Genomic DNA, 26,425 nt, shown 5'->3' with positions numbered 1-26,425 from the left:
GCTATATGTGCTTAGAATTGGTGCCATGCTCCGCTCGCGTTACCCCTGCTTCCCCGCGATGCCTCCAGTGTGTCGTGTACTGGAGCTCCTGTACTAGACACGGTCCTCACGTAGACTTATCACGAAGCTTTATGCCTGTATGCAGAGCGAGTCGCCTGAGACCGAGATGGGTGCGAGGGTGCGCTGGGAGGTGTACCATCGGTGAGGCTATCTTGGATGAGGTGTGGCACAGATGCTGCGCGTATATGAGAGAGCTGTCCCCCAATTATCAACTATGCCTTATTCATTTTAAGTTTTTACATCGGCTGTATCTTACGCCTTGCGGCTTGAGACACATGGTGCTGCGTGCTGACGCATGTTGTGAGTGATGCGGGGCTTCTGATGTGGACTTTCTGCACCTCGCATGGAGTTGTGCCGGGTTGAGTGAATACTGGATAGAGGTGCTGCAAATTATTGAGGAGATGACTGATACTGAGCTGCTGTGAACTCCTAAGCTTGCCCTCTTAAGCTTTGTGGAAGGGGTCCCCGCTGCTCACAGAAGACTGATAGGGCTGCTCTTGCTGCTGGCCAAGCGCAGGGTTGCGATGCGCTCGGGACGTGGTGGAGTGCCTCGGAGTCGTGAGTGGCTGCGGGATGCTTCGTACAGCCAGGAGCAGCTGATGATATACTGGGAGCTCATACCTGAGGGCTCGAGTCCGAAAGATATATGGGGCCCACTGAGAGCTTTTTTGGCGAATCAAGTTTTTTGCAGTGACTAGAAGCTTGGCATTTCCTATAGCTTGCGTTGGAAGGTTTCCTTCCCTCTGTGCTATCCCATAAGGTCTGCAGGAATATTGAAGTAATGTGGGTGGCAGAACTGTCCTGATGTTTTTTTTTTTTTCACCTTTCTCTATTCCTCACTTTACTCTTCAATTGCTTCTCTCTTTTTAGTTTCCTGGGTTGAACCTGCTGGTTGTTGTCTACTTCTCTCGATTTTCAATGTGCTCATTGGGAGTGCACAGAATTTGATAGTACTATATCATGCGTAGTGAAGCCGGAATCCTGATTGGAAGACAGTGAGAGAAGGTTGCATGTTGTTGTTGATAAATATGCTTTACTCATTTCATGTGATGTTAATGCTAGCCTCTCAGATGTGGGATATTGACTATATTGTTATTATTGTATAATAATAAGAAGAATAATAAAAAAATAAACAATTGACCTAGGGTAGCTCTATCCGGATCAGCGTGTGGCACAGAAAGAAAAGCACCAATATCATCTAAATAGGTCTCCCGACGCCACTGCGATGCCAATGATGCCCGCGGAGTCGACCAACGCCACCTATCGACGCGAAAGAGTATTGCTCGAAGAAAAATCTCCAAATCCAGTCTGACACCTGGGGAAAATTCTAAGGTAAGGAATCTGCAACGAGAAGTCTCTATCACATGCGCCACATCCTACACTATGCAGCTAGGATTCCACTCCAGGCACTCCTTTGCTTCACAGACTCGTTCATGCCAGAGGACCGGACCCACTAGCATAATAAATTCAATTGAAACCTGTTTCAAGACTAGCACCTGATGATGTTTGACCAACTGTATCAAGACCTTGGTATACCGCTGGGCCATCATCTTCTGCATAGCCAACTGTTGGCAACCTGACCCAGGCTAAGACACACGGTGGATGAGAAGCCCATGAATCATGCAGTCATCCACACCTTATACACCAGGGACACCGGACGTCATTTAATCACCTGGCTGTACAAAGCACTTAGAGAGCACACTGGGGTCTCCCAGACACCCCTATGTCAAAAGTGGGAGGAGAACATCAGGCGGCCCCTTCATGCCTCGGAGTGGGCACAGGCACTGGACTCACCTTGCGACATATCCCACAACGTGTGATTTAAATGTATCCAGTACTCAATCCTTCACCAAGCCTACCTGGCTCCTGCAAAACTCAACCACATATTCCCAACTGCCAACCTCGTCTGACCCAGATGTTACTCAGACAGCGCAGACCCAAGCCACAACTATGGGAGTACCACTCTTCTTAACTGACAGTCCACTATGTGCTAGCATCCATTACAGAACTAACTCACCTCAATATATGGGAAGACATGGCCCTACAGGTTTATAGGAGGGAGCCAAAACATATTAGAGCCTGATTTGCTAATCTGACACTACTGCTGGCCAAGAGAGTCGTCATCCAACACTGAAGAGCCCTCAGCCACTGCTCCCGAATAAATAGAGGAATCCCCTTCTTCAGTGCAGAGAAACCAAACGCACAAATCTACGTTATGAGGAGGCCTGCCGCTCCATTAAACAACCCAGAGCTGATGCATGGGATACCATGCTTACACCATTTCATGAGGAAATGCGAGAAGCTGATCTCCCCTCCTTCACTTGGCTTGAACTGCACAATCAGCCAACGCCACTTCCTTCTTCTTCCAGAGGAAGCCCGCTAACAATCTAGCTCCCACTCCATTTTTTTCCTCAATAACGCAGCAAACTTGCCCTCAGACTGAAGTATTCATGCTGCCATATGATAACTCTGATAAGAATGTTATGTTGTCATTATCCTGTCATGCCATACTGTACTGGTAAAACACCTCAATAAAAAGAATTTGAAGAAAGAAAAAAAAGGTACTAGCAACACCATCTCTCATCCTCTCAAAACAGGATTACGCTACCAAAGTATATACACTACATCCCACTGTTAATTATGAGAAGGTGGCAGACAATTCAGCAGCAAGGCTACTTCTAAATGTAAACAAACAATAAACGCATCACTCCTGTCCTGAAAGCTCTTCACTGGTTCCCAATGACAAGAAGATCTTTCAAGCCGTTATGCTTCACTGACAAAACAGTAAATGGCAAAGGATGAAAATTCCTTTATCACCAAATACATCCAACCTAGGAACATATGTTCTTAACAGCCAGCCAATTTAATGGACTACGCTTAGAGGAAGAGAAACATTGATGGTACTACTTTCTCCGATAGAGCGATCAAAGTATTGAATTCACTAACTGCTAAGTATAGAAGCCCTTAGAATCACTAAAAAATTCAGAAGAATGGTTAAGAATTGGTCAGTCCAACGTAATCCATCAACAATCTGTATCACATTGTTCATAAAAGCAATTACCAACACAAATGCTGACCTTGGGGGTCTACAAATAGATGTTTCTGAACTCCCCTTTAATAACCAAGAGAGAATCACATCAGCCTAACCCCCATCACTAAGATCCAAGGAGGGCCAGATCAAGAAGTGTTTGTGCAGTCCTCTATTCAAGTTTTCCTTGTGGGGTTGTTGTTTGTCATTACAATTTTACACATTTTGTTGTAGCTTGCTATCTATGTGGATGTGGTCTGCCTACTTTCTACTGTATTTCTGCAAATTGTTCACACCTTACCGGATATTTCACAACCACCTCCTATAGCAAAAATACCTAATCGCATCAATCAATGGGATCAAATCACAGCTGTTTTTTTACCAACTCATAAAATGTACCTCATATGCAATTGGGAGACTAATAATGAGATCGGACTTTCATTACACGTTGTGGACATACCATCAGAAGAGTCATTTTGTGCTCGTAGTCCAAAGACTATCTGAAACAAAACCTTTACGCATTATGGAGTCAAGTTGTTTGGATTTGCAGTCCTTGTATGCCTTAATGAAAGCAATGTGGTTTAGTTTTTGACAAAGACTTTTTAGCCACTAAGCCACAAGACAATCATACCAGCACCTTGGATAGAGTTGGCTTCTGTTAAAACAATACCAGGGCCAGAGTCAGTAGCGGTGCAGAGTTGGTGTTCACTGGGTCGGGGCTACCCAATATTTCAAGACCAAAGGTTGCAGCCCTCTCATGGTAAACAGAAGCGATCCGAAAGGACAAAAGGCAGCCTTGAAAAGGCGCAACGTGGTCAAATGACAGTATCAAGTTCAGATAGATTGGTGGATGAGCAGGTCAAAGTTTTGTGAGGAACCAGGATTGGCCCTGAAGAATAACACAGTTATTTTTGACTCTCCAATGAGTCTCAAAAGCAGGAGCATTTTTTTCAAAAAGGATTTGTCCTTTGGATAGTGACTCTTGTCTGTTTTGTAGATGAACCCACAGGAGAGTCCTCCTGTGGGGTCGTCAGGATAAATGTGGTGCATAAAAAGAAGATGTACACTCTCCATAGGAAAACACATACCAGTGAGACCAAATACAGCCTTGATACCGCACACATCACGACAGCCCCAATGCGGTACCTACACACCACCTATACGTTGTATTGTAGTGACCAGAGACAGACAGCAGTGTGAACCACTTAACCAACAACAGGCCTTCAGTGATGCCTCAAAACCTTACAAGGGCTGACCTGGGGTATCTCTACAGCTCTCATTTGGTGAGTGCCCCTAAAAGGACACTGCTGCAGCTTGCCTTGCTGTCTTGAAATGGCCCAGCAAACTTTTCTCTCCATCTCAGAAATGAAACAACTTGCACGGTTACTTGTTTGCCCCATTTAGTGGCTAATGACAGTTTTTTGTAAACTTCATTTTTTGCTTAGAGTTAACATAATTTCGCCACAAAACATGAGACATTAATGGTAAGGCGAACAGCCAAGGATGTATTTTAAATACACTTTAACCATTTTAATAGTGTGCATATACATAACTTTTTTTAAGGGATACAGGAAAATATTTCCTTTCTTCCTAGAAGAGGTGTGGTTGTAGCTTGTTACTTTACTCCTTAGTGTTGTCCACTCAGGATGCATCTGATTCCTTTACTCAAGCCAGTTTCCAGACAAAGCATTTCTCCTTAAGACTGGGCGAAGGCAGAGATGGGCAGCAATCATCCCACTTGCAGGCAACTCTGTTTTTTACGGGTTTTTATAAAAGTGCAAAGTTCGCCTCTTTTACAGATGATCCACACTTCCAGCGATACAGATGATATAGCTATACAGAGTGCAAGCTGTAGTGGTTGGCTCGTGCCCTGCTCACAGACCTCCGCAAGGAAGCAAGCAACAGGTTTCAGTGCTAACCACGTTCACAGATAACCTCAATGACACTCTGTTCCATTGGCACAAGGTCAAGGCAACGATGTGCAGTGCTGGCCACAATCTCATCCAGCAGAAAGTGTACTAGGTTTTCATCAGAAACAAAGCGCCAGAGGTAGAGCTGCAGGTAGTAACAATCCACCTGGATCTGCTGGAGGCCATAGCGCCCAAATGTCCGCAGGCGCACACACTCTAGGAAGGTCTTCAGGCTGATCTTTATGATGCCAGTGAGGACAGAGACCTGGGGAGAAGGAGGTAAGAACGGACAATGAGGAGTAATAAACGGACCACAAGTGCAAACCACAGAACCCATAGAACTGAAACATGCCAACTGTTTATCGGCAGAGGCCTCATGAGAGAAAGGTTTACTAAACCAGAATGTACACTTCATTAACACCAAGAAGACGCTCTCTTTCAAATGTCCCGACAAACTATACATTCTCCATCATCTTTGTCTGAATCTTCATGGCTGTTTGATACAGTTGTCTCCAATTTGTACAAATGATATACACAACACTATTAACAGAGGGAAAAGAATAGTCCCCTTCACCTGTAAAATAACCCATGATGAAATCAGAAAATAGGACAGTTCTTCATGCACTTCAACGTCACCAGAGAGCCATTAAAGAGAATTTGTAACACAGCACAGCACGACACTGCGCTACAAAGTATTCCCAAAGCGTTTGAAATCTCAACTCTGAAATAATATTGCTAAATAAAAAGTGTTAAGCTGTAGACCATGTATAGCCTTGAGTATGGTCATGAGCAGGCAAAAAATTAGCTGTCTCGGAATGTTTGGCAATATTCATATTTACTATGAAATTTTATTTTGAACATGTTATTACTATTTTCTGGTATATAATCGAAAACATTATAAGCTTCACATGCTATCAATTCACTTCACAAAAAATACAGACACATATTACAAGCACCCGTTATAGAAAGTTATCAAAAATATAATCAGTGATGTAGGGGATACCACTGGAGTCCACATCTCCACGTGGCTAGTCCGTTAAAACACTACTTTTAGCAGTAGGCAGTGAGCATCAAAATAGGATGGAAAGCAACCTCATTATAACAGTCGCAACTTCTGTCCATCCATTTTGACCGGTCACAGCAGACATCCCCACTGCAGTACTGTGACCACATTGCTTTTCACAAGGACCTGAGGTAATTGCCTCTGGCCTCTAGATACTCACACATCATTTCCCAGTCCAGTACTACCTGGGCTTCCTTCTTCAACAGATAACATTTCAACATTGACAACGCATGTCAGTAGGCCAGAGCATGGTCAGAGGAAGTGTTGCATGCTTCCATGTTAAGGCTTTGTCATTTAACTAATAAAAGTCCCAGCGATGAACTGTAAAATTCTGTCAAGTACCAACTGCCATCTGTACTCTAAGGCTTCACATGGATAGACAACAATGTCCGTTTTACCTTTGATTTAGAAAGCCACAAGGACAGAAATACACTACTTGCCCTTATTGTGACGTGGGGTGACTTACAATGAGCGTGCTACTGCTAGAGCTCATGGATTATTAAATAGTGTATTAACGGAGCATCTGACAGCTAAGGATAAAGTGATCGACCCACAGAGCTGCATGCTAATAGACAATGAAATCTTCTACTTCTTCGAGTTGCAGATAAACACATCATATTCTTTTGACCTTTGGAGCTCCACAGTGAAAGAGGATGTCAGAGCAACTTGCTGACACAACAGCAGGTCCATCAATGGAAATATGAGCTGACTAATGCATCTTTCATTCGTTGGAGTCTCATGCTGACAGAGAATCTTATCTCTGGATATCCACATTGACAAAGGACGGCATCTTCCATCATATCTTCAAGATGACAGCCTCACAATACAAAAGGATGGTGTCTTCCATCTCCGGATTTCCATGTTGAGAGAAAATGTCATGCGGTTCAATCTCTGGATCTCTCTGCTAACGTAGGATGGTGTCTTCCATCACTTGGCCTCTATGCTGATAGCCTCACAATGAAAGAAGATGCAGTCTTCCATCTCTGGCATTCCATGCTCACCGAGGACACGGATGTCGTCCATCAATTGATTTTCATTTTCATGCAGAGAGTCTGACAATGAAAGATAATTGCATATTTAACCTCCGCATCTCCAAGATGAGAGATTACATCATCTTCCATCTGCTGTAGCTCTAAAAGGACTTCCTCCATCTCTGGACCTCAATGTTGCCCGAGGAAGAAGTATTCCTTCAGGTGACTTTTACAATGGCTGATAAGAAGACCATTAGCATCAATGGAGCTCCATGCTGACTGAGGAAAGACTAAAGATGGTGTCCTCCATCCTCGGTTCGTTAAAGACTGGTGATGCCTCTGTTCCCTCTAAGGAGCACAATGTTGACAGAGCAGCACATAATACAAGTGGAAATTTGTTGCTCATTTTCCATTCTTCATGGTGATGGACGTCTAAAACTGAACAATTTACAATTAAATGAAAATGAAGGCTTGTCCAAGAAGGGCCATGTGATTCTTTTATTTGATTGCTTTGAACTCCCACTGACTGGCCCACATAATAGTTTAGAAGTGTAAAATACACAAGGTAGGTTAAACATATAACAATTGGCAGAGTTCACTGGGGAACATCAAGAGCCAAATGTTTGGATAATTATCCTAACCATATAAATGAATAAACATGCGGTCCTAGGAAAATGGTGTAAATATTGAGCACATTCCCCTCAGTGACCATGCCAGCATGCAACCAAACCATCTCTGCTCACCTTGTTAAACTCCACTGGACTGAAAATGTCAATGCGTTCAGAGAAGAGCTTCTGAATGTTGCTAAGAAGGTTGGTGTCCATGGGTGCACTGGGTAAAAGAAGAACATACAGTTCAATATCCATTCAATACCCCTTTGTTTATAGCCTCAGCTCTGCTGTATGCAGGATCTGACACGACGGATGGCCTGGTGCTTGGCTAATGCACATTTGTTGATGATCTACACTAAATGAGCATTTTATGCCTCTGCTGAAGTGATCACTTTAGAATCGCTAGAAGGCCCACAGAATGAATAAAATTGAGACTTCAATAAGATCTCATATCTTTCCATGCTCATTTAGGGACTGAAAGTATCATACCAGCCAGCTGTATATTAATGCCATAAAAAACTATAACCAAAATGTCAACATCACGGTTCAGTAGTGCTGGGCTTCAGACTCACCTGGTTTGATATTGTCATATGGCTAAAGACTAAACACCTTCCCAACTCTGCAGAGGACAACATTTTTTGCAGGAAAATAAATCAAGGAACTCTCATGCAATTAAAATATGAGCTGACCTTAGTGCAGGCTGGTGGAGTCTATGGAAATGTCAGGCCACTGGTTATTAAAAGGGAGTATTCTGTGAGGATTCCACCCCAACCCAGAAACTTTCATTTTGATTCTGCATCCTTTTGACCGCAGCAAAAAGTTCAGGCACCATGCTTTCAGTCACATGGTCACCATCCTGCACACGATAATATGTTTGGTAATGGCAGCAAAAGCTGCCAACTCAGACTGTCTGAAGTCCTTTATCACTGCAGCCCCAAAAAGTGGCTGCTTCGGTAGTCCCACGGCTCTGCGTGGCTGACGTCAAGGGTCTCATTACGGAAGGCATGTAATTCCCATTGCGGAGAGTAACTTTGGTTATAAGTAATGCAGAAATACTCTATGACTAAGAATTTTCAACCAAATATTTCACTTACACAAAGCAGGTGGAAACAGCAAATCTGCAATGACATGTAGAAATTGTTGCTTAAATTGCAAATGTCATATGTTAATCCGTATTTCTCAGAAGGACAACTCAAACATCTGGTATTTTTGCAACCCAGAAATACCACAACCTGCAGTACTGATGCATTCTGTGGTGAAACGAAATAAGCAGAATCTTGGCCTCACGATCGGCCTCAGACAATGTTAATGTGTTAAAGTTAGCACTTTAATCCTCAGGAAGGGAAACGCTCCTTATGCTGTACAAAAATGTTCATAGTGTGCAGTGGTGTGGATTCACATACGTAGCATACCTCTTGCCATCTAGTGTTTGGTTTGGATATTTAGAAATTGTTTTTGTTTGAAGTCATCTCTCCAGTCACAAGAGATGGTGTGACTCCTCTTGGTGTACACTGTGCATGGGCACGGAGTCCATGTTAGATGGTTTACACACAGCGGATGTGAGTATAGGTGAAGTGTGAATGTTAGTATGATGAAAAAAGCAGATTGTAAAGTGAAATACAGGAAGCAAGATACAGGATTCGGGGTAGGAGAGCGGGCACAAGTGAATATACAGCACTACATGCTACAAACAGATGCTTACAGAGTAAGTAGCATGTGTGTCTATAGATACACATGCTTAGCCTGGGAAGAAAAGTAGAGCCCATCAGAAGGGATGGGTGGCATGTCGATGATGCAGATGTCTGAAGCAATGTCCTTAAAACCGCTTGGTCTAATATGACCGGCCAGCATGCTAAGCTGTTCACACAGTAGGGCTTGGTAAAGATGTATGATACAACCAGGTGGCTGCCTTACAAAAATCCACTTTTGGGATGATTCTTGAAAAGGCCATGTTCCCCTGTTTCTTGCAGGTGAAGTCTGTCCTGGGTAGAGCGCCTGGAAACCTTTTTGCTTTATGGTAGCAGGTCTGAATACATTTCACTATCCACCTAGCTACACGTGCCTTGGAGATAGGATACTCAAAGAAGAAAGACAAAAAGCTGTTCCAATTTAAGCAACAACTTAGTCCCATCGATGTAGTACATAAAAGCTCGTTTGACATCTGATTTATATAGCGATCTTTTGGCACTGGAATATGGTTGCAGGAAACAAACTGGGAGCATTATGGTTTGGACAGAGTGATACCACCTTAGGACTGGAGAGTGCCCGCAGGTCGTTAATGCATTTAAGAAGAGATAATGGCCACAAGAAAGGCCACTTTCCAGGATATGAACTGAATGAAGAGGTTCAAATGGTGGGCCCATGAGTCTAGTGAAATTCTCCACAAGATCGGGAGGCACTCTCAGGGTTATTACTCTCTCGAGACCCTCCATGAAATCTTTAATAAAAAAAATCCTAGAGGGGCCAGTGTTCCCTACTCTGCATGTGGGGTACAATTGTGGTTAAGTTTACAGGCATTAATGTGTAAGGGAACCCTGCTTTTTGAAAATGCAAGTGCCCTAATATCCTATATTGTTGACTTTAGAAGCCTGGGTGCTTAGAATGCAGTAGTGAACTAACCTTTCCCATTTTGCTACATAACAAGCCAGTGCTGTGGGTCATTGGGCTTTCTTTAAGATGGACAAACATTCCAGAGGAAGGATTAGGTACCCGTATCCTTGGACCTCAGATGCCAAATTACAAGGCTGGGCTGTCCGGAATCCAGATACCTCACTTCTTTGTGAGAAGTTCTGGCTTAAGCAGGATTCTCTAGCGAGGGCAGATGGACATCTCAAGGAGAGTGGAGTACCAGAGTTACTGGCCCTCGATTGGGATGCCAGAAAGAGAGTTCATGATGTTTGCTTCAGTTTGCTCACCACTTAGAGACGCAGTGGGAGAGGTGAAAAAGCATAAGCAAAAATCACTGACCAAATCGCCCATAGTGCAGTCCCTGGACTGTGCTTGTGGATATGTGGAAGTGAAGTCTGGGCATTGTGAATTTTCTGGGGGTGACCTAGCATTGAAAGTGTCTTTGTAGGACCTTGAAGAGGAGTTCCCACTCATGGTCTTGTTAATGTATCCTTCTGAGCATGTCTGTAAAGCTGTTGTCCACCTTTGAGAGATGATTCGACATGATGTGAATGTTGTGGCGGACTGCCCAATGGCAAATCTTCTGCACTAAATGAGACTGCTGAGGGGAATGTGTTCTACACTCCTTCTGTGTGGAAGTACATGGCAGTTATCTGTCTTGATCAGGACTACTTGGTCCCAAATTAATTTTAAGGTGGCTTTGAGATCTAAGTCAATGGCTAGCAACTCCAAGTAGATGATGGGGTGACCCAGTTGTCGAGATGGTCCTTTTCCCTGATCAATCATGTTGTTGAGATGCTGGCCCCATCCCGTAAGAGGTGTTTGTGGTGATGGTCATTTAAGGTCAAGGGTCTGCAAAAGGCCTGCCTCACAACAATTTGCTGCTGTTCCATTATTGCAGAGAGTGGCATTCCTTAGCCCTTACCAACACTAGTTCTAACAAATGACCCTCCGACTGCGACCACTGAATCACAATCCACTCTTGGAGGGAGTTGCATATAAAGCCTTGCCAGTTGAACAATGGTGATGCAGGAAGGTGTAATTCCTAGAAGGTGCATGACTGTCTGGACTATAAGTGGACAATTGGGCTGAAAAAGAGGGAACTACTGCTGAAAGGCTGTGACTCTCTGCTGGTCGGGGTAGGCTTTCCTCTTCAAAACATCACAGACTTACCTTAGGAAGGGTTGGGCCTGGAGAGGCTGTAGGTGGGTCTTGTTGGTGTTTATGGTGAATCCTAGCCTTTGGAGCTTGGAAGCACTGTTTATTTGTGTGCTAGATACTGCAGCTTACTGCTGTTCTTGAGCACCCAGTCACCGAGATTGGGAAACATGTGAATGCATTACCTTATTATGAGCTGCCACCACTGCTACACAATTCGTAAACACCTTTGGAACTATAATGATCCATAAGAGAAGTATTTTGAACTGGTAATGTAGGAACCTCTATGGTACCCTCTCTCCGCTTGCTAGTAAAAGGACTGATGTTGCCTCAGGTATGAGTGCTGTTTGTTCAGGCAAAGTTGTCTTTGCTCCCAATGTGGTATGCTGTTTCCAAAAGAACCCCTGTACGAAGTGGTCTGGAGCACCCCCATGGACTTTCCTGTCTATGTATCTTTCTTGATTTTTTCCAGCAACTTGTCAGCCAATAGGGGATGGGAGAGAGTTGAGGAGATGCTTTAGACTTCTGGCTTGAAGCATGAGATACAAAGCCAGGCAGAGCATCTAAGGATAATGCTGGTATTAATGCACTAGAGGCGTTCTGCAGCATCTAACACACAGCAACTGCTAGAGCGAGACATAACTATGCCCTCAGATTCTATCTCCACCTCATGTTTCCTGTAAGGAGTTCTTGCATCGTGACTGAGTGGACCCTGTTGTATTGTGAGAGAAGTGCCATCAAATTGGCTATACGATAATGGGTTGCTACGCCAACTGCCATCATTTTTCCCACCACATCACACTTTTTGCTCTCTTTGTCTGGAGGAGGAGCATCTCCTGTGGTCTAGGAAGAGGTGTGCTTACTTTTGATGTAGACCACCAGAAAGTCAGATGGAATCTTCCCCTTGATGTATGGCAGGTCAGTAGGAGAGGGGTGACCTTCTTTTCAAACCTTAGGGTCATTACTTTCACCTTGACATGGTCCTTGGATTTATTTGGAGCAGATTTTAAAAAGCCCTTCAACACAGGCAGGAATTGCATGATATGCTTGAAATTGGAGAGCACCTCCGTAATGAAGTCTTCATCTTCCTGGGTGACACCTACTTTATGGACTGCTGAAGCCATTGTGGTGTCATCGAGGGTGAGGCCCTAATTGCATATTGGCATAGCTCAGAGTCACCTGTGGGACCCACATTCTAGTCATGCCAGGGATCAACTGTGGGGCTTTGCCAAAGGACTGGTCTAAGGTTCAAATGGGACATAGGGGCAGCCTGGCTGTGAATATGAAAGAGGGGACATCGCTGGCTGAGGTAGTGGAGGGTGTGCATGTATGTGGTGGTGGTAGTAGTGGGAGAGGCACGGTTGGTGGTGGAGGTAGGGGTGTGCCCTGTGGCATAGGAAGAGGACTGGTCGCTCTGCCCTTGTGTTTCTTCAGTTCCCGCTCAGGGAAGGGAGGTTTGGAAAAACAGTTCCCAACTCAAAGACCAGTCCCCTATTTCAAAGCAGAGGCTCTGGAGACAGCAGTGGAGGTGGTTTTGCCTGCAACTTGATCGATAAACTGGCATTTCTGCCTGGTGTCCAGCTCTTGTTAGAGCGTTTTTAGGATTGGAGCTTTGACACTGTCATCGACAGAGGATTTGAGGTGGGCTTAGCTCTCAGCTTTGGCATCAAGGCCGGTTCCAGCATCAATGGGTTCTGGACTCTGGAGCAGATACAGCCTTTGGTGCTTACTTCAGGTGGAACCAATAACTGTCGGCGCCATTAGAGTGTCTCAGAATATATGGCTGATGGGGGTCAACACTCTTGGGTGGAGCCCTTCTTGACTCAGAAGCTTTTTCATGGCGCTGCCCCAAACCCGGGGCACCAGGAGCCCTTAGATGCCTTTTCTCAACATCCAGGCTCGGGGCTCGATGCCCTCCTCCTTTAGCAGTGGTGCTCTATCTTGGCATGGGAATTGTTTTATGTCTTTTGTTTACTGATATAGACCTCTGGGCCAGAAGGCACCCTGGTTCGATGTTCTTCATCTCCTTGTTTTCAGACTGTCTCAAACGGATGTATGATGGAACAACGAATGCGTAGAGCACGCGTGCCTTCACAACGCAGTCTCTACAAAAACCGCCTCTTTACCACACATGCATTTACAACGGAATTCGTTGTAAAAACACGTTTGGTAAAGGAACATGCGTGGTAAATTCTTCCCCCCGGCACCTTACACCTGACAATACTCCACCCTCCCAAGCCCTTGAAACTGTCCCTTCCACCCCCCTGCCCTAACTCCCCCACCCTACCGTGCCTTGTCCTAAAACCTACCCAGACCTAAAAACTACTCAACCCCCCACCCCACCCTAAACCCTAACCTACCCTATCTTAGAATTTACCCGACCCCCACCCTAAAAGCTACCCTGCCCGGTCCTAAAACTTACCCCATCCTGTCCTAAAAACTACACCGATGCCCACCCTAAACCGTAAATCCTACCTGTCCTAAAAACTACCCCTCCCTGTCCTAAAAACTACCGACCACGTCCTGAAACCTAAAACCTACCCTTCCCTGTCCTAAAAGCTACCCCAGCTCTCGCCCTAAAAGCTACCCTGCCCTGTCCTAAAAACTACCCTGTCCTAAACCTAAAAATTACCCCAACCCCCACCCTAAACCATAAAACCTACCCTGTCCTAAAAACGACCCCTCTCTGTCGTAAAAACTATCCCGACCCCAGCCCAAAAACTGACCCCGCCCTGTCCTAAAAACTACCCGACCCCCCACCCTAAACTATAAAGGCGACCCTGCCCTGTTCTTAAACCAACCCCACCCTAAAAACTAGCCCACCCCCCATCTTGAACCCTAAAAGCTACCCTGCCCTGTCCTAAAACCTACCCCGCCCTCTCCAAAAGACTACCCGGCACCCCAACCTCAACCCTAAAGCCTACCCTGCTCTAAAAACGACCCCACCCTGTCATAAAAACTACCCCGACCCATCGCACTAAACCCTAAAATCTACCCTGCTCTATCCTAAAACAGCCCCTCCCCAAACCCTAAAAGCTACCCTGCCCTGTTCCTAAAACCTACCCCGCCCTGTCCTAAAAACCACCCCACCCTAAAACCTACCCTTCCCTGTCCTAAAACTACCTCTCCCTGTCCTATAAACTACCCCGATCCCCCACCCTAAATCCTAAAACCTACCCTTCCCTAAAAACTACCCCGCCTTCTGCCCCGCCCTAAACCCTAAAGGCTACCCTGCCCTGTCCTAAAACTACCCCAACCCCCGCCCTAAACCCTAAAACTTACCCTGTCCTAAAAACTACCCCGAATCCCTGTCCCCGCCCTGAAAACTAAAACCTACCCGTCCTGTCCTAAAAACGACCCTGACCCCACCTTCGCCCTAAACGCTACCCTGCCCTGTCCTAAAACCTACCCCACCCTGTCCTAAAAACTACCCTGACCCCCCCACACTAAACCCTAAAACCTAGCCTGTCCTAAAACCTACCCCACCCTGTCTTAAAACTACCCCCGCCATAAAACCTAAAACCTACCCAACCCAACCCTCCCGCCCTAAACCCTAAAACCTACCCTAGGCTAAAAAAAATACCCCACCCTATCTTAAAAACTACCCCGATCCCCCGCCCTAAACCCTACCCTGTCCTAAAAACTACCCCACCCTAAATCCTAAAAGCTACCATGTCCTAAAAACTACCGGAACCTTAAAAACTTCCCCACCCTATCCTAAAAACTACCCGACCCTCTGACCCTGTCCTAAAAATGTCCCCTTCCCCCCCACAAATCCTGGCCCCACTTACCTCTCTCCTCTGGTCGCTACTCCTTCATGTTCCGACCGGACTGCGCTCTCTGTCTTTACCACGCACATGTGTGGTAATGGCAGCGTGCTCAATGGATAGCGTTGTATTGACCGTGTTGCTAGTGATGTTTCCTCTCTCAAAGACACTATTGCCAGACCGGGTGTTAGTTGCATGGCTGGGAGACCAGATGAGTCAACATCTTCTTGTCTTTCTGTGGCGCGGGGATCTTCTATTAGAAGTTGTCTGGAATCTCAGAAGTGTTCTGCTGGTACATCCTCTTGTGGGCCTATTACTGTTACCTTCAATACCAGAGAATCTTTATGGACCTGAGGGAGAGGCACGAATGGCAGGAAGTGTTGTCAGTCTGGGACAGGCAAAAGTTACACACCTCGTGGTGGTCTGCCCACGGCATTTTGATTGGCAGTGAGAGCAACTCTGTCAATTCCACCACCCTTGCAACATTATCTAGCAACTACGGGCAAGATAAGGCTCTCAGCCCCCAAGGTGTGGCAAGGTTCTCAACACCCCAGGAAGTCAACAACAGTCAGCAGACAAAGCAGCTCACGCAATGGGGAGATTAAAGTACCGAGACTTGCTCTAATTCAAGGAGATCAAAAAATAACTGAACATGGAGAAGAAAAAATGCGTTCAGGACATAATGAATTCAAAGCACACTCGATGCACTTCCAAGCCTAATGGGGGGGGAGAGGGGGGGGGGGGGGGTTAATCTTACATGGAGCTGGTGCCCATGTGCGTTGTAGACCAAGAGGAGGACTCTCACCATCTTGCGACTCCACAAAGAAAAACAAGTTGTAAATGTCTGAGCCCAACACTAGATGGCTACAGTCACACAAGCTTGGAACCTAAAGTTTCAGCAAAGGAACCATTACTCCTCTCTCAATGCTAGACATGGTCCAATGTGATCTGCAAGAAAACAAGCTTGATGAAGAAGTGCCTAGCAGTGAGGTGTGGGGTGAACGTGCTGTGTATTTTTAATGTTGTATGTGCCTTAATGTGAAATGGCAAAGGTGATACAATAAAAAGTTTCAGCAGCATGCCAATACAAACCCCTCAGGGTCCCAAAGGAAATTCTCTATGCTGTGTTCGTTCAAAACAATTTGGCCTGGAGCTAGAAATAATGTTTAGGTATACAAATACTGAAATTCATTTTAGAAAACTAGTTCAGGATACGTTCTTTTTACAGGGTCATGTTCCTATCAACATTTATCCAAATGGTCCAGAAAATGGTGAACGAAATAGGCTTTGTTGCTCCTTGATGCCAAGCATTCCCCGGTCATTCACAGCATCTCTGATCTCTCTTGAAAAAGAGTAATTGAATAGTCTGATAAACCTGGCAATGAAGAAGCGTGGAGAGACAGGCAGATGGCCTCATTAGCAAAGCTTAACATTACAACAGGAGGGTTTTTAACCCTCCCCTAAATCCTGTAGATCAGCCAGAAGAATACCCCTTACTCAAGGTGGAACACAGAAGGAATCCTGGCAAGAAGGAAGTCCACAGTGAGATTCCCCAGTACACTCTCCAAACTATCCGAGGTCTGCGGCCATGGTGTACCTCACCACAATTGATGGCAACATTAAATGTCATTGGTCTCTTTTGGTCTTGATCTCTAAATCAGTAAGATGGTCTCTATTAAGTAAACTTAAGTGGCCTGAAGATTGAACTAGCCTGAAACTATCTGCTATATTGCCTCTGCAATGAATACCTGCTCTGCTTGATTACTGACAAGAAATAATATACCAGGACTGGCACATATAGCCTGTACCCTTGTCCCTTTGGTAAAGTGGATACCCTACTGGTTCAGAGTCCAGGGTTCAGCCTTGTTGCGCCGGAGGTTCTCATGAAATAGTGTAGCAGCACAGTGGCAGAGAAGCTGACTCATGAGAAGAGCCAAGAAGAAGGAACACTGCAGTCCATCAAAGCTGCATTTCCAATTATTGTCAATAAGAAGGTAACCTAACACATAAGGTTCTGAGCTATGAGATCAGCTCACAAGACGATCCGTTCTGAGGTTTTTCCAAGTACAGAATCTTTCAAGAATGCAAGTCCACAAAGTCAAACTAGCAGTGAACAAATCTTTCCAAAAAAGATATTTCTTTAGATGCGGGCAAAGGATTTGGCCAAGTAGTACCATCAGTCTGAGGAAGGCACAACATGCATGGTCTCTTCAATGCTTCATCGGCAAGGTTTTGTAGCCACACACAACCCATTTGCTGCCAACTGCATTGTGAAGGCCTTTGAGACCAGAAAACATCTGAGGTCCAAGGTTGCAACAACCTAAGAACCAACTGCGAAAAAGACATTACTGCAATATGGTAACAACAAATATTAACCCTCAAGAGGCTCCCTGCCCCCTTCAGAGCTTTTAATTATTTTTGTGGAGATTTTCACCAAGGCTTTCCAAGGTCATCGACTTAGAAGTTTTACTCCACGTAACATAGTAGGTAACTCGGGAGCCCAACTTCTCTACTTAGGCTCTTGGTTCAGCCTTGCCAGTGGCTTTGGCCACAATAAAAAGCTCCATCTTGGGATTTTTCATCAATGTATCGTGCTCCTCTATTGCGCTATTATTAGATGCTCCTACTAATTTTGATATTAAGTGGTTAAGGACTATTTAAAATTTTATTTTATGTCTTCCCTTTTTCTGAATCTGTGTTTTTTGAATATTCACTTTTTAGGTCGACCCCACCAGATAGCGCAAACTGTCCGGTTGCAAAAGACCTACTGCAGGCATACTGAGAAGTTACAGGGGCTTACAGCCCACCTACTGCTGACCATTGGTTAGTTTTACTGTCACTCATTTGCTTGGTTCTTCTTCAATGGTTTTTCTTGTACCTGCATGTCCACCTTGTGTGCACCTTGTGTCCTGGAGCATAGCCTCTTTACCATCTCTCTGAGTGGATGGCCTTTATCCTTCCACTGCTCACTCTTAGGTAACTACTTTTTTGTGTTTGTCTGTACACTCCATGAGCATCAACAAAGCAAACAGATCCAAAAGGCAATACCCATTAGCTTTGCCAAAGCCAGTTATAAATACCCGTGTGACACCCTCAAGTGCCATTATTAACAATTTAGAAATATGCTCATTGACTACTGTACTTATCCAACAAGTCTGGTGAATTAAAGCTTCTGAACTCAGCTTACACTACTGCTTGTGAGACAAAAGGCATTTCAAAAAGGTGTTCTGGCTTGCCTCTGTCAACAATCTTCCAGATAGGGGACAATGTGGAAGCTCAGGTAGTATATTTTAAACCACTAAGAATGCTTCTACAGATTCCATCTTACCTGGGGGTGTAGCTTGGGGCATAGCGTGACTGAAGACGTGAGCTGCTGTAGACAGAAAATGTCCTCTTACTGGAGTCGCTGCTGTGTGCCTTGCGAACACCTTCCTCATACAGAAACCCAACCTGCAGGCAAAAATGACAGAAACACAGGTTTAACGTTTTAAAATAACATACCATTTCCTGTATGTGTCTCCTACTACTGATGATTTTGCCAAAATAAAAAGGATTATCTTGAGCACCTTGTGCTTTACTAAATCTATACAGTACAATTTAGTAGCCAGTTTGTTTTTACCTTAGTTGGGTCTTAAGAAAAAGCAAGTACCTGTTACTGATACTCTGTCCTTTCTTTAATGCAAGGCTGCAATGAAGAAGCCCACTGGACACTTTGCTCCTGCTCTCTAAGCACTTTTATTTTGTCTTATAACGTGGGTCAGTCTAACGTACACAATAACAACTGAACTCTTAGTAGTATAAGTCAAATTATTAATCTAATTGCAGCAAGATCAGGGTGACTCATGATTCCCCCAATAAAGATCTGAAAAAGTTAAATGGCAAGAAACGACTCTCCAGATAACACCTGTAAGTCTTCAGACGCATGAACATCCAGCCACATCACCCCAATTCTACTATCCTCGCTTCTATCCAAAAAGCAAAACACCTTTTCAACAGTGACTAAGCCTACACCAGTCAACCCCTCTTTAACAACAACAATCTTCCCCATCTCCCACACCCAAAAGTCCCCAACCACCTCATTCCCAATCAGTCATCCACAGAGCTGTGAGTGGGGAAGCAGCAGTGGACTGAGAGTTATGAAGATAAGGAAAAGGACATCCCCCAATCCTCCTCCTCACCCATACAAAAGGTTTACCTGCACATCAATGGAAGTGGTATCCTCCACTACCCGCTTCATGACTGCCCGAACATTTCGAGGTTCGATGGTGTTAACCCAGTCCCGGGTCTCCACGCTCTTGCGCAGCATCTGAGAGATGATCAATCCCTGCACCTTCACATAGTGGTTGAGCAACTTCTGGGCTGCCTCCCGAGCCTCAGTACACAGACTGGTTACTGCAGTCACAGGTGAGTGATCCTGCCATGAAAAACGCATGCTTATTTTTGAAATTGTTACCATAGATTGAAAAAGAGGATCTCAGCAGCCCAAATGCATACATTTGAGGTGAGGTTGTAGGGCAAGAGGTGTAGGTTTGTGGCGAGAAAGAGAAATACTGGGCTCAGTTTCAATTTGCACTTTTAAATGAAGATTTGTGATATGTAACAAAATGATTACGTTACCTTGTAAGCATCTGTTTGTGGCATGTAGAGCTATGGATTCACATGCTCTGCCATCTAGTATTGGGCTAGGACATTTGCAAGTTGTTTTTGTTCAAAGAAGTCTTTCAAGTCACATGGTACAATGACTCCTTACTTTGGCTGGTAATGTATATGGGCACTGGCTCCATTGTTAGTTTGTTTTCCGAATTGTGATGAGGAGGGACATGGGGCGTACTGTAGAAAGGATAGCGACCATTCAAGATGTAAGAGAACAAGAACTGAGAAAAAGAACTGTGTGTATCTGCAAAAGTCAGAGGTGGGTGGATTGCATGTAAATCTACAACACTATTTGCCACAAACAGATGCTTACAAGGTGTATAACATATTCCTTTTGCGGCATATGTGGCTGCAGATACACATGCTACACACAGACCATAAAGCATTTCTCCTCTAAGCTGTGGCTAGCTGGAGGATGTTGCCGAAGATCGAAAAAGAGTTCTTAAGACATTATGGCCAACGTTGGCTGGTTGGCAGGCTAAGACATCCACACAGTAGTGTTTAGTAAATGAAGAGGGGAGCAGTTAGCTGCTTTGCAGATGTCAGGTATAAGTATGTTTTCTAGGAATGCCATAGAGGCTCCTTTCTTTTAAGTGGAATGCTGCCTGGGTGGGACAGGCAGATTTCTTTTAGCTTTGGCATAGCAAGTTTATATGCAGTCGACAAGCCATGAAGCCATGAATGTCTTTGAGACAGCATAACCTTTGTGTGGTTTGGAAAAGGTGACAAATAGCTGTTGAGTTTTGTGAAAAGGATTTGTTCTATTAATGAGTACATGAGAGCACACTTTACATCAAGAAATGTGAAGTGCACTCTCTGCTACAGAGTCCAGTTGTGGGAAGAACACCAGCAGTTCAATGCTTTTGTTGAGATAGAATGGACATACCACCTGTGGAAGAAATGCACAATCGTTTCTAGGGACAGCTCTGTCATTGTGAACCTGAAAGAAAGGCTCCTCGAGAGTGAGGGCCTTCAACTCACTAACATGTCTGACAGATGTGAATAAGACAAGGAATTACACCTTCCAAGAGTGGAAATGTAAGAGACATGAATGTAGAGGTTCATAGGGCGGGTCCATAAGTCTGGAAAGGACAATTTTAAAAGTTCCAGCAAGGGGCATGAGCATCTGCAGTTGGAATAACCTGCTTGAGACACTCCATGAAGGCCTTGACTCCAGTTATTCTGAATAAGAAATCGGGTCTCTATTTTGCATGTAGGACGCTAAAGCAAGGTGATAATGCCCAAGTACACTGTTCTGTCATGTAAGGCACCACCCAGCCAATTAGGTGGGCGGTCACCTGCTCATCAAGCACGTTAGTTTGTTGGGAGCAAGAGCCCTCAACACCAGTAAGTAACATGCTTCATTATCAGGCGTTGCTCCTCGTCAGGCCGGCACTACAATTGCAATGCCTGACAGGCCCTGCTAGAGGGCTCTTTGCCAGAGATCTTCTGTTTGTGATTGGCAGGAAGAATTGAGGTAGACTGGAACAGGTGTGATTAAAATGGACTATAGGTGCCAAACTGATAACCTTTAATAAGTAAAAAATGGGACCTACGTCAAGGTTAAAAACAACGTAGGAATATGCCAGCTATAATGGCATTTAGTGTCATTAAGAGAAATGTGTAGAAAATGTTCCCTTAGCTCGAAATATGTGAGAAAAGAAATAAAGGACTGTGTGTGGACAATTACTTATATTCCACAAGTCATGGTCAACATGTTTCTTTGCTCGTCAGTTGCTATGGATCTATTGGCGATTCGTCAGGACCTAAAGAAAGCCTAGTCTTCACTAAGAGAGTACGAGTGCTCTTCACTAATAAGACCAGTTGTAACTTATAAACTTCTACTGAGTTGTTGTCCCTCTAAAGGTGATGACCTTTCTAGATTCAGGGACGGGACCCTTGGGATAACATGGATGCTACTACCTCCAAACAATGATGCTTGTGCTCCTGGAAGCAGTGGTCCATTCGACCTATCCGTCATCTATGAACCTGAATGTGAGACTATAGCAGACAGGTGTTGGAGTATGGATGTATCCTCAAGGTCTGATTTTTGAAAGTGAAGAAGGTAACAAATAACTTCCTGTACTGGAGGATTACGCGGATGGAAAATTTCACTTACCCAGTGTACATCTGTTCGTGGCATTAGTCGCTGCAGATTCACATGCTGTGCATAGTCCGCCGTCTGGTGTTGGGTCGGAGTGTTACAAGTTGTTTTTCTTCGAAGAAGTCTTTTCGAGTCACGAGACCGAGGGACTCCTCCTCCTTTGTTTCCATTGCGCATGGGCGTCAACTCCATCTTAGATTGTTTTCCCCGCAGAGGGTGAGGTAGGAGTTGTGTATGTTAGTAATAGTGCCCATGCAATGGAATGAATAAAGTATGTACAAGATAAAGGTTAAGGTAATATATTTACAAATGTATTAATGTTGGAGATTACTTCCAAACGGCTACAGGCTCCCGGGGAGGCGGGTGGGCGCATGTGAATCTGCAGCGACTAATGTCACGAACAGATGTACACTGGGTAAGTGACATTTTCCATTCGGTGGCATGTGTAGCTGCAGATACACATGCTGTGCATAGACTAGTAAGCAGTTATCTCCCCAAAAGCGGTGGTTCAGCCTGTAGGAGTGGAAGTAGTTTGAAATAAAGTTCTTAGTACAGCTTGACCTACTGTGGCTTGTTGTGCAGATAGCACGTCTACACAGTAGTGCTTAGTAAATGTGTGAGGCGTAGACCATGTTGCTGCCTTACATATTTCGTTCATTGGAATATTTCCTAGGAAGGCCATGGTAGCGCCTTTCTTTCTGGTTGAGTGTGCCTTTGGTGTAATAGGCAGCTCTCTCTTTGCTTTAAGGTAGCAGGTTTGGATGCACTTAACTATCCATCTGGCTATACCTTGTTTTGATATTGGGTTTCCTGTATGAGGTTTTTGAAATGCAATAAATAGTTGTTTTGTTTTCCTAATTAGTTTTGTTCTGTCAATGTAGTACATTAGTGCTCTTTTGATGTCTAATGTATGTAGTGCCCTTTCAGCTATTGAGTCTGGCTGTGGAAAGAACACTGGTAGTTCTACTGTTTGATTTAAGTGAAACGGTGAGATAACTTTTGGTAAGAATTTTGGATTGGTTCTTAGAACTACCTTATTTTTGTGTATTTGAATAAATGGTTCCTGTATAGTAAATGCCCGAATTTCACTTACTCTTCTTAGAGATGTAATGGCAATGAGAAATGCAACTTTCCACGTTAGGTATTGTATTTCGCAAGAATGCATGGGTTCAAAAGGTGGACCCATGAGTCTTGTTAAGACAATGTTGAGGTTCCATGAAGGAACAGGTGGTGTTCTTGGTGGTATAATTCTTTTTAGGCCTTCCATAAATGCTTTAATGACAGGTATTCTAAACAGTGAAGTTGAATGAGTAATCTGCAGGTATGCAGATATTGCTGCGAGATGTATCTTTATGGAAGAGAAGGCCAGATTTGAGTTCTGCAAATGTAGTAAGTATCCTACTATATCTGTTGGAGATGCATGTAATGGTTGAACTTGATTATTATGGCAGTAGCAAACAAATCTTTTCCATTTACTTGCATAGCAGTGTCTAGTGGATGGCCTTCTAGCTTGTTTTATGACCTCCATACATTCTTGTGTGAGGTTTAAGTGTCCAAATTCTAGGATTTCAGGAGCCAAATTGCTAGATTCAGCGATGCTGGGTTTGGATGCCTGATCTGTTGTTTATGCTGTGTTAACAGATCTGGTCTGTTGGGTAGTTTGACATGAGGCACTACTGACAGGTCTAGTAGTGTTGTATACCAAGGTTGTCTTGCCCATGTAGGTGCTATTAGTATGAGTTTGAGTTTGTTTTGACTCAATCTGTTTACTAGATATGGAAGAAGAGGGAGAGGGGGAAAAGCGTACGCAAATATCCCTGACCAATTCATCCATAGAGCATTGCCTTGAGATTGCTGGTGTGGGTACCTGGATGCGAAGTTTTGGCATTTTGCGTTCTCTTTTGTTGCAAATAGGTCTATTTGAGGTGTTCCCCAAATTTGGAAGTAAGATTTTAGAATTTGGGGGTGAATCTCCCATTCGTGTACTTGTTGGTGATCCCGAGAGAGATTGTCTGCTAGCTGGTTCTGGATCCCTGGAATAAACTGTGCTATTAGGCGAATGTGGTTGTGAATTGCCCACTGCCATATCCTTTGTGCTAGGAGACACAGCTGTGTCGAGTGTGTTCCCCCCTGTTTGTTTAGATAATACATTGTTGTCATGTTGTCTGTTTTGACAAGAATGTATTTGTGGATTATGATGGGTTGAAATGCTTTCAACGCTAGGAATACTGCTAACAATTCGAGGTGATTTATATGAAACCTTCTTTGATGTACGTCCCATTGTCCTTGGATGCTGTGTTGATTGAGGTGTGCTCCCCACCCTGTCATGGAAGCATCTGTAGTTATCACGTATTGTGGCACTGGGTCTTGGAAAGGCCGCCCTTTGTTTAAATTTATACTGTTCCACCATAGAAGCGAGATGTATGTTTGGCGGTCTATCAACACCAGATCTAGAAGGTGACCCTGTGCATGTGACCATTGTGATGCTAGGCACTGTTGTAAGGGCCTCATGTGCAATCTTGCGTTTGGGACAATGGCTATGCATGAGGACATCATGCCTAGGAGTTTTAACACCATCTTTGCATGTATTTTTTGTGTTGGATACATGGCTTGTATGACTTTGTAAAAATTTTGAACCCTTTGTGGACTTGGAGTGGCTATCCCTTTTGTTGTGTTGATTGTCGCTCCCAAGTATTGCTGTGTTTGGCACGGCAGAATGTGTGACTTTGTATAGTTGATGGAGAACCCTAGTTTGTAGAGGGTTTGTATGACATAATCTGTGTGGTGTGAACACTTTGTTAGGGAGTTGGTCTTGATTAACCAATCGTCTAGGTAGGGGAACACGTGTATTTGCTGCCTTCTGATATCTGCAGCTACTACTGCTACACATTTTGTAAAGACTCTCGGTGCGGTTGTTATACCGAACCGCAACACTTTGAATTGGTAATGTATTCCCTTGAATACGAACCTTAGGTATTTCCTGTGCGAGGGATGTATCGGTATGTGGAAATACGCGTCTTTTAGATCTAAGGTTGTCATGTAGTCTTGTTGTCTCAACAGTGGTAATACGTCCTGTAGCGTGACCATGTGAAAGTGTTCCGATTTGATGTAGGTGTTTAGTGTTCTGAGATCTAAGATTGGTCTCAGTGTTTTGTCTTTTTTTGGTATTAGAAAGTACAGTGAGTAAACTCCTGTGTTCTTTTGTGGACCTGGTACTAATTCTATTGCGTCTTTTTGCAGTAATGCTTGAACTTCTAGTTGTAGAAGGTCTAAATGCTGTTTTGACATATTCTGTGTTTTTGGTGGGACGTTTGGAGGGAGTTGGATAAATTCTATGCAATAACCATGCCGAATAATTGCTAAGACCCAAGTGTCTGTTGTTATCTCCTCCCAAAATTTGTAGAACTGGCTTAGTCTTCCCCCCCACTGGTGTTGTGTGAAGGGGTTGAGTGACTTGTCAGTCACTGTTTGGTTGGTGGGGTCTTGGGACCCTGAAATTTTCCCCGGTTTCTAGGGAATTGTCCCCCTCTGTATTGGCCCCGAAAGCCTCCCCTTTGGTACTGTCCCTGGTAGGTAGACGGTGTTGTTTGTGAGGTACTAGCTTGTGTGGTTTGACCTCGAAACCCCCCTCTGAAGGTTGTTTTGCGAAATGTGCCAAAAGTGCCTCTGCCCTGCGGGGAATAGAGTGCGCCCATGGCCTTAGCTGTGTCAGTATCTTTTTTCAATTTTTCAATTGCCGTGTCCACTTCGGGTCCAAACAATTGTTGTTCATTGAACGGCACATTGAGCACTGCCTGTTGTATCTCGGGTTTGAAGCCAGATGTGCGCAACCATGCGTGCCTCCTTATGGTTACCGCGGTATTTATTGTTCTTGCAGCTGTATCCGTTGCATCCATAGAGGAACGTATTTGGTTGTAGCAGGCCCAGAAGAAAGAACTGCATTTTGCTTTGAAGATGGACATACACTCTTGAGAGAGGTTGAAGTAACTAAATTCTAGCACTTCAGGAACCAGGTTGTTAGACTGAGCTCCTGGGACTGGGGTGTCTGATCTTACTGTGGCCTTGAGTGAGAAAGTCCTGCCTGTTGGGAATTTCTTGTGGAAAACCCCTAATATTTCTAGGAGGGTGCAGAACCACAGTTGCCTGGCCAAGATGGAGCCAATCAGGATAAGGTTGAGAGCAGTTTACCGCAATTTTTGAACCACATAATGAAGAAGTGGGAGAGGCGCAAAAGCAAAGGCGCAAAAGCATGGACTGACCAGTCCATCCACTGTACACTGCTCATGTACCGGGGATATGGAAATCTGGAGGTGAAGCTTTCACATTTGCCGTTTTTGGTCAAGGCAACAGGTTAATATCTGGTACTCCCCAATGGCAGAAGTAAGGAAGTAGGACTTGTGGGTGGAGTTTCCACTCACGGATTTGTTGCTGCATCCTGCTGACAGGCCTGCAAAGTCATTATCCACCCCAGG

At 44.4% G+C, this 26,425-nt stretch overlaps 1 protein-coding gene across 1 annotated transcript in view; it reads right to left on the bottom strand.

Moving 5' to 3' along the window:
- Positions 1–4,475: 4,475 nt before the first annotated feature.
- VPS51 (VPS51 subunit of GARP complex) overlaps positions 4,476–26,425 on the bottom strand; it is a 56,738-nt gene continuing 34,788 nt past the window's right edge. Inside the window, exons 7-10 of the mRNA XM_069207978.1 lie at positions 19,392–19,610; positions 18,525–18,646; positions 7,776–7,863; positions 4,476–5,263 (exon numbers count right to left, since the gene is read on the bottom strand). Of these exons, the coding sequence (XP_069064079.1) occupies positions 5,003–5,263; positions 7,776–7,863; positions 18,525–18,646; positions 19,392–19,610 (690 nt within the window). The 3' untranslated portion in view covers positions 4,476–5,002. The remainder of the gene's footprint in view (positions 5,264–7,775; positions 7,864–18,524; positions 18,647–19,391; positions 19,611–26,425) is intronic.

This window comes from Pleurodeles waltl, chromosome 9 (genome assembly GCF_031143425.1).
Source record: "Pleurodeles waltl isolate 20211129_DDA chromosome 9, aPleWal1.hap1.20221129, whole genome shotgun sequence".
In the NCBI taxonomy this organism is placed as follows: Eukaryota; Metazoa; Chordata; class Amphibia; order Caudata; family Salamandridae; genus Pleurodeles; species Pleurodeles waltl.
The sequence above is the reverse complement of the archived record's forward strand: the minus strand, read 5'-3'. Positions and strand labels throughout refer to the sequence as shown.